The following is an 8118-nucleotide window of genomic DNA, read 5'->3' as shown; positions in this document are numbered from 1 at the left end:
GGTGGTTTATTTTGGAGAGATTGAAGCTCTTCTCTTCCCTACTGACTTCATGCTATTATTTCACCAGATGACTGACTTCACTTCATCTCTTTCTCTTTCTGTCTCCGTCTCTCTGTTTCTGTGGATCTCTGCCCCTTTCGTTCTCTCTCTCCCTTTTAGTTCTCTCTATCTCTACGTCTCTCTCTCATCAGTTTCACTTTGCGTCATGTGTTGTAGTCACTGTTTGTCTGGCTGCCGTCTGGCTGCAGTCACACAATAGGTGGTTTCTCACTATAATACATTTTGGAAATCCCCTCCCCTTCATCCAGCCACGTGCATGTGCGTGCGTGTGCGCTATTCCCTTGAAAATGTCCTGGCAGCACACGGCATGTTCCACTTGGGAGAGAGAGAGAGAGAGAGAGAGAGGAATCAATTCACCGTCAGTTCAGAATAAAACTCCACTTTCTGTCCGGTACCATGGGCCGGTGGTGTCGTACAGGGTACCTTTGGCCGAGGGCCTATCACGAGACGGGGGGCTAGGCTGTTAGCTCTGGCTATTAGTGTGTGAGCCTGTTAGCACCAGTTCATCACGTTTAGCCAGGCTGCCATTCTCTTTTATTACTGCAGGGGCTGTGAATCTGCCACCTGGATCTGTTCCTCTCTCTCTCTCTCTCTCTCTCTCTCTCTCTCTCTCTCTCTCTCTCTCTCTCTCTCTCTCTCTCTCTCTCTCTCTCTCTCTTTGTGTCTGTCTGTGTGTGTGTGTCTCTCTCTCTCTCTCTCTCTTTGTGTCTCTCTCTGCCTGTGTGTGTCTATCTCTCTCTGTCCCTCTCCATGCCTCTCTGTGTCTCTCTCTCTGTCTCTATCTGTGTGTCTCGCTCTCCCTGTGTGTCTCTCTCTCTGTCTCTATCTGTGTCTCTCTCTCCCTGTGTGTGTCTCTCTCTCCATGCCTCTCTGTCTCTCTCTCTCTGTCTCTCTCCATGCCTCTCTGTGTCTCTCTCTCCACGCCTCTCTGTGTGTCTCTCTCTCTGTGGATAAGGGCCACTCGGTCACTGTGCGCCCTTATGCTGTGTCCTTTAAAGTCTCTCTGCAGCCAGAGGGTAGGGGTGGTGACGTATGGCTACACAGCACAGTGCTGCACCACTCTTCGTGATGCTGTGCATTTCACCAACCTGGCCTTTAATGACACCATTAAAGTGTGTGATATATGCGGCCTCGTCATGCCTTCGCGGATACAACAACACCACCCCGTCCTCATCTTGGTGATTTAGGTGTGTGTGTATTTATAAGTTGTTTATGTGCCCCAAGCCCAGGCTGATATAATTTTTCATTTTAGGCTGCTTGGAATATCCAGTAGAGTTGGGAAAGAGGGGATGAAGGAAGAGGGAAAAAAAAGGTGATGGAAAATGAAAAAAGAGCCGGCGCAAACGAGTGTCACGACAAGGGGATGGTTTCCAAGACTCCGTCCAGTACACCTTGAGTGGAGGACTGAGGGCCACAGAGAGGCTGTTGTGTCAAATGTTCCAACTGTTGGTCTGGAATTCCTAACTGGGCTAACTCGGTGTCTGGGATCACCGCCTGTGTTTGGACATCCCTGGAGAACAAACAAATCTCGGCTAGGTTCAACAAATGCCGAGTCTATTTAGGAACCTGAAAGTACAAATGCGGAACTGTATTGATTATCCAATATCTTGCGTGTGCGTACGCATTTGTCTCTGAGTGCACGTGTGTTTGTGTTTCGCCTGATTGTTGTTTTCACAGTATCCTGGTAACCTAGCAACCAGCTAACAGTTGCAAAAGCAGGAAACTTGGTTTGATTTTGGAAAATAAATCTTGCGTCATGAAAAGCTATTTATGTAGGGCAATCTTGGAGTTATGTAATTTATTTTGTATTTTCCCCCCAGAAATTGCTGTTGTGACCAGCTCTATAAACTGCATCTAAAGTGGATTAAACGTGCCATGGGGAAGCTTTTTTTGTCACACACTTACACACTTACCCACACACATTGGAATTGAACAATGCCCTTCATGCCTTGCCTTTTACTAGGACATGACTCTGCCGATTTGGTTTGACCTACTGCAGGTGCTCCCTCTGTGAGGGAGAGGAAGTGTACACACACACACACACACACACACACACACACACACACACACACACACACACACACACACACACACACACACAAGCACACACACAAGCACACACACAGAGGCCTTGCAGTCTGGTGGTCTTAGTCTATTTCCTTTCTATGAGGTCAATGAGTGTTCATATTTCACTCGTTTGTGTGACACACACACACACCCTGCATAATTGAACATCACGGAATGGTGCTGTGACTCATGGAGACTAAACATTGTGTGTTTGATCCACCTCCTCTCTACGCCTCGTCTTGCCGCTTGTGGCGGGAAAGGCCAACCAGACTTCCCCTGGTCTGAAAGAGGTGTGTGTGTGTGTGTGTGTGTGTGTGTGTGTGTGTGTGTGTGTGTGTGTGTGTGTGTGTGTGTGTGTGTGTGTGTGTGTGTGTGTGCGAGAGAGAGCATTTGTGTGTTCTCAAAGGTCTTGTGCCCCGTCAGAGTTCAGAGCACACTTAAATAAAATACATTCTCCTAGGACCTAGATAGGATCTTTCTTTTGAGCCCAAGATAGGATCTTTTCTCGGAGCTTCGCCAATAATTCACACATAAGCCCCGAACGCTCTCCCTCTCTCCCCCACAACTCTCTCTCTCCCTCCCTCTGTCTCAGTCTGTCTGTCCCACAAACCCGATCCCAGACCGTAGAAAGCGTTTTAGATGATCCGTGGAAGAAAAGCCCAAACTATTTTTCTTTAATGTACATCTTAATGTCTCAGGCTGTCTCTTTGTCCATTCTCTCCCAATGTTCACGGTTTACTCTCCCTTTTCTGTCTCCTTTTATTCCACCCTATTATTTCATCGCAGCTTCTTGTCTGTCTGTGGGATGTGGCTACTACCCTCTCTATGTTCACTTCGCGTTCCATTCTCTCTCTCTCTCTCTCTCTCTGTCTCATGTTCCTCTTCCTAAACCACTCCCACGTGAGCCCACCTGTGATACTCGATATTCATCTCCTACCACTTTAAAGTACCTCCCCTAGTGTGTGTCTGTGTGTGCGCTCAAATGCGACGCCGCCATATGGCAGCGTCGCATGTGAGTGGCATATGGCCGCCCTCAACGGCCGTACCTGTCGGGCCCCAGCCGGACGGGGAAGATGAGGGGATGACGAACGAGTGCAGACGGTCTCTAAACGAGTTGGCGGCAGTTGGCCTTGGGTCTAAGAGTGTGGTGGATGAGAGAGGGAGAGAGAGATGGACGGGGGGAGGGAGAGAGCCAGAGAGAGGATGGTAAACACGACGGTCGCAGATGGTACTGGGGTGTTGTAACTTATAAACAGCCTCCGAAAGCCGAGCCGGGCCGGAGATGCGGGGGGGTCAAGGGTCAAATGGCCCCTTGGCAGAGATGGGTTTGTTCTGGGCAATTGTTGTCCACATACCCTGCCAGCTGACTCCGGCACACATACGCGTACACATACGCATGCGTAAACACATATAGGGCTATACCTCCTCACACATACACACAGTCCGTCTCTAAGTGCTGTTAGCTTGTCCCATACTGAATCATGTTTCTTTGGCTGTCCGTTAGGAAGCGGTAATTGTGGAATCTTCCATGAGACATCCATCCATAAGCACCGTGAAACACTATGAGACTGGTGTGTGTGTGTGTGTGTGTGTGTGTGTGTGTGTGTCTGTGTGTGTGTGTGTGTGTGTGTGTGTGTGTGTGTGTGTTCACATAATGAACTCTGTCGTGCTTAGGATTGAACTCAGTGGTGGTAGGCTGGGTCCTGCCAGCTGCCATGACCTCATTCAGATGGAGAGATGGAGCAAGAGAGAAATGTACCTTGGCCACACAAGCAAAAACACAGCAAGTTAAAACAAGAACTATACTCCAAAAAAAAACGATGATACTCTGTGGAAAGCTGGCAAATGGTATTTCTGGGATCATTTTAATCTCTCTGTGAATAATCTGAAATGCGTATTTTAGTACTTTTAGAATTGTTTATATTCCGTGCATAAAATGTAATACACCCCTTGGTTAGAATATTCAATTAGTGCGTCTACAAAACAGGAAATAAAGTGGATAGTATAGAATACAATCTGTTATCAGGCATCTGCTCTGTTGTTTTGGATAATCTTGGCCCCACGGAGGGGAGACTTGATTTGGTATTCAGGGTTCACATCCCCGTAACGGTTGCAGTGTTGAGGTGTCGTGCTTATCTAGAGCCACAGGGGCCTGTGCCCCCCACCCCCTTATTGTGAAACACTAGAGTTTAATTTAGTTTTAAGTTAAATAAGTTTCAAGAAGACATCAAACCCTAACCGTAACCGTAACCCCAACTGTTTTACTAGCATCAAACCTCACCATAAACAAACACAAATACATGGATTCTCTGCATCCTACCAAATAGATTTTAAACCAATGTTTTCTTATTTAAGAGTTGACGTTATGCTAGCAGCGAGGATACATTCATAAGCATCCCCAGCCCTAATGCATCGTGGTGTTCTGCTCATGTTGGGCGGGGGGCTTTGAGGTGAGCGGGAAATGGATGAGACAGATGGAGAGCAGAGACAGCTCTCTCCCTCCCACCTCCCCGGCTGGCTAGGGGGGGGGAGATTGCCTCGGGTGGGGCTGTCCTCTTTCGCTGTGAACAGGAAGCACCAGATGTCCCTCCTGGAAGACACCACTACATCAGTTAAAATGGGGAATCTCTTTCTTTCTCTCCACCACTCGCTCCCTCTCTTCCCCGGTTTCTCTCTCACTCCTTCTCTTTCCCACTCTCGCCCCTTTCCTGTTCTCTTTCCCCCCCTCCTCTCTCCCTCCCCCCATGTGTGTGGGCTGCATTGATGTGGGACAATGCAGAGTTGCTGTAGCAATTAAATGCCGCAAAGGGGGGCAAATTAAAGGCACCATCACAAATCTTTCACCCCAAACTCACAGAGCTGATCGGAGCAGACGGCTGCTAACAATTTATGCCGGGCTCACCCGGGCTAACTTCCTGCGTTATCGCAGACAGACAGCGTTCGGTTACTTCCTGTTGTCGCATTGCAATACTTGCAGACTCAGACGCATGCTTTGACAAGGAACCAGATTAAAATCACATCAATTAAATGAGAGAGCACCAGCTTTAGAACGAACAAGGTGTTATGTAGCGGATGTGTGCATGTGTGTGCACCCAAGTGCAGCCATGGGTACATAAGTTGGCACACAAGTTGAGTGTGCGTTGGTACATGAGTTGTGTGTGTGTGTGTGAGCTGAGTCAGAGGAAGTATGCCAGGGTGCTGGTGTCTGCTTGAGGCTTGCCTCTCCCCCTTCCTTTGTTCCTGGTGAACACAGCACCTGCCATCATCCATCTTGTTCTCCAAGTCCCTTTTCATCCTCTCTTTGTCCGTGCTCTATTTCTTTCCCTCCATTTTTTTCCCCGCTGTTAATACGATTCCTAAGTGAGGGCAGAGTTCATAACCTCTTCGCTGTGGTTAATTTGTTCGTCTGTCTTCCTCCCCCCCCCCCCCTACTCTTCCGTAGGACGTTCTGTTGCAGCTCCTTCCCACTGGAGCTATTATTGGCATGAGACCAGACGGCCCGCTTCCTGCGTTGTCACTGCCACTTCCTCTCCCTCCGTCCTTCCGCCTGCGTCCCACCAGCTCCGCCCGGCCGCATTGATGAGGTAACGCCAGGGAAGTCCCAGACATCCACCCGCCCAGTCCACCTCCCGCCCCCCCCCCCCCCCCCCCCGCCCTCCTCTCTCCCCTCTGCCCCCTGCCCTCCACCGGGTCCTCCAGTCCGGGGCCATGGGCCAGAAGATCTCCGGGGGCATCAAGTCGGTGGACGGCCGCGGGGAGAGCGGCAGCGGCGTGGGCGGAGGCGGTAGCGGCGGCTCCCCGTCCTACCGGCCCTCGGCTCACCGCCGCCGCCACCCCGAGCTCCGGGGCCCCGACTTCTCCAAGCCCACCCGGCTGGACCTCCTGCTGGACATGCCGTGCGCCGGCCCCGACACGCAGCTGCGCCACGCCTGGAACCCCGACGACCGCTCGCTCAACGTCTTCATCAAGGACGAGGACAAGCTGACCTTCCACCGCCACCCCGTGGCCCAGAGCACCGACTGCATCCGCGGCCGGGTGGGCTACACCCGGGGGCTCCACGTGTGGCGGATCCACTGGCCGGCGCGGCAGCGGGGCACGCACGCCGTGGTGGGCGTGGCCACGGCGGAGGCGCCGCTGCACTCAGTGGGCTACACGGCGCTGGTGGGGTCGGACTGCGAGTCGTGGGGCTGGGACCTGGGCCGCAACCGGCTGTATCACGACAGCAAGAACCGGGCGCACGGCGCGGCGCCCTCCTACCCCTGCTTCCTGGAGCCCGAGGAGGCCTTCTCGCTGCCCGACGGCCTGCTGGTGGTGCTGGACATGGACGAGGGCACGCTGAGCTTCATGGTGGAGGGACACTACCTGGGCGTGGCCTTCAGGGGCCTGAAGGGTCGCAAGCTTTACCCCGTGGTGAGCGCCGTGTGGGGCCACTGCGAGATCACCATGAAGTATGTCAACGGCCTGGATCGTAAGTACCACCGCCGCTCACTTTTATAGCTTCTTCTGCTGTGGGTCCTCTCTGCGTGTATTGAGGTCGGGGGGAACCAAACTGTAAAAAGGAAAAATGGACTATAATACTTCTCTCTGAGTCCTTAAAGAAGTGTAATATATCAATGGTGAAAAAAACAAAAAAGGTTAAATTTAAGTTACAAGCGAGACAAAGAGTCGGTAGACGAACGGGCACTATATTTAAATGAGACTGACGGACAGATGGACGGAAAGGGCAGCTTAACAATATCCCTATTTAAAAAGAGCAGATGGATACTTTAAACGCCGGTTAATGATCTACTCTCCTTAACGGTGAGCGACACCGCCGCTGTCCCCTGGAGGCAAGCGATCCGCAGACAGATTGAGTATGTGACTGTCCCCAAACGACAGCATTCAGCAGAGCAGCGACTTGTCTAAAGCTCATTTCCTCGAGGCCCCTCTCTCTCCCCTTTAATGGTGTCCACAGGGGGGCCCTGTGCACCTAGCCTCAAGCCTGGGGCTATGTGTCCTGGGGCGCTGTGTCCCGGCTCTGCTGCCATGGCTCTCTCCACTCTGGTTGCTCTGCTTGTGGTGCCTCGCCGTGTCCAATCAGCATAAGGACACCCTGTGGAGCCCCCTCATCGATGCCTCACTCGAGGTCCACACTGGGCATTGAAGAAGAGGAGGCTGAGGCTCGGGTCTGTGATAAAACAACAGGGAGGCACGCCGGAGAATACAGGCCAGGTGTTACCATGGAAAAGCACACAATAAAAGTTCTGAAAAGAACAAATACTACCGTTCAAAAGTTTGGGGTCACCCAGACAATTTCCTGTTTTCCATGTTTATTCAACAGTTTTGACCTGTGCTAGCATAATTGCACAAGGGTTTTTCTAATCATCAATTAGCCTTTTAACACGATTAGCTAAACAATGTACCATTAGAACAGAGGAGTGATGGTTGCTGGAAATTGGCCTCTGTACACCTATGTAGATATTCCATTAGGAATCTGCCGTGTCCAGCTCTAGAACAGTCATTTAATACATGAACAATGTCTGGACTGAATACCTGATAATTTCATGTTTTAGAAAAATAAATGAGGACATTTCTAAGTGACCCCAAACTTTTGAACAGTAGTTTTGGTTTAGTGGACAGGGACCATGTACAGAACAGGTTCTATACCAGAGTTAGCTGAATAACTAATTTGCATCTGTGGTCCGTAGTGTATTTGGATTTGTTTTGGGAGCGTTCTGCTCTGATATGGTGCACAAATTGGCCACAGGCTAATTACATAAAGAGTAACAGATCAACGGCTATTCCTATGACTTTGTAAAGATAAAACTGTGAATGAGATTTCTATTGGTGGCACCTTTGGAGGGAAATTGGTCCCACTTCAGCTAGCTGGCTCTGGAGTGCACTGAATCCCATGCAGACTCAGTGTGTGTTCTTTCTCTTTTGTTATGAAGGCAGTCAAAGAAAGTCTTTATCCATTTGATCTGTATACACCAGAAACCAGTTTCAGTTTCC

At 50.5% G+C, this 8118-nt stretch overlaps 1 protein-coding gene across 1 annotated transcript in view; it reads left to right on the top strand.

Annotated features, from left to right (window-relative positions):
• Positions 1-5573: 5573 nt before the first annotated feature.
• Positions 5574-8118, top strand: part of LOC307086439 (SPRY domain-containing SOCS box protein 4-like) — a 28716-nt gene continuing 26171 nt past the window's right edge. Inside the window, exon 1 of the mRNA XM_079751653.1 lies at positions 5574-6595. Coding sequence (XP_079607779.1) covers positions 5836-6595 — 760 coding nt within the window. The 5' untranslated portion in view covers positions 5574-5835. The remainder of the gene's footprint in view (positions 6596-8118) is intronic.

Source organism: Pollachius pollachius, assembly GCF_949987615.1.
Source record: "Pollachius pollachius genome assembly, chromosome: 14".
NCBI classification, from domain to species: domain Eukaryota; kingdom Metazoa; phylum Chordata; class Actinopteri; order Gadiformes; family Gadidae; genus Pollachius; species Pollachius pollachius.
Note: the sequence above shows the minus strand (reverse complement) of the source record. Positions and strands in the feature narration are given on the sequence as shown.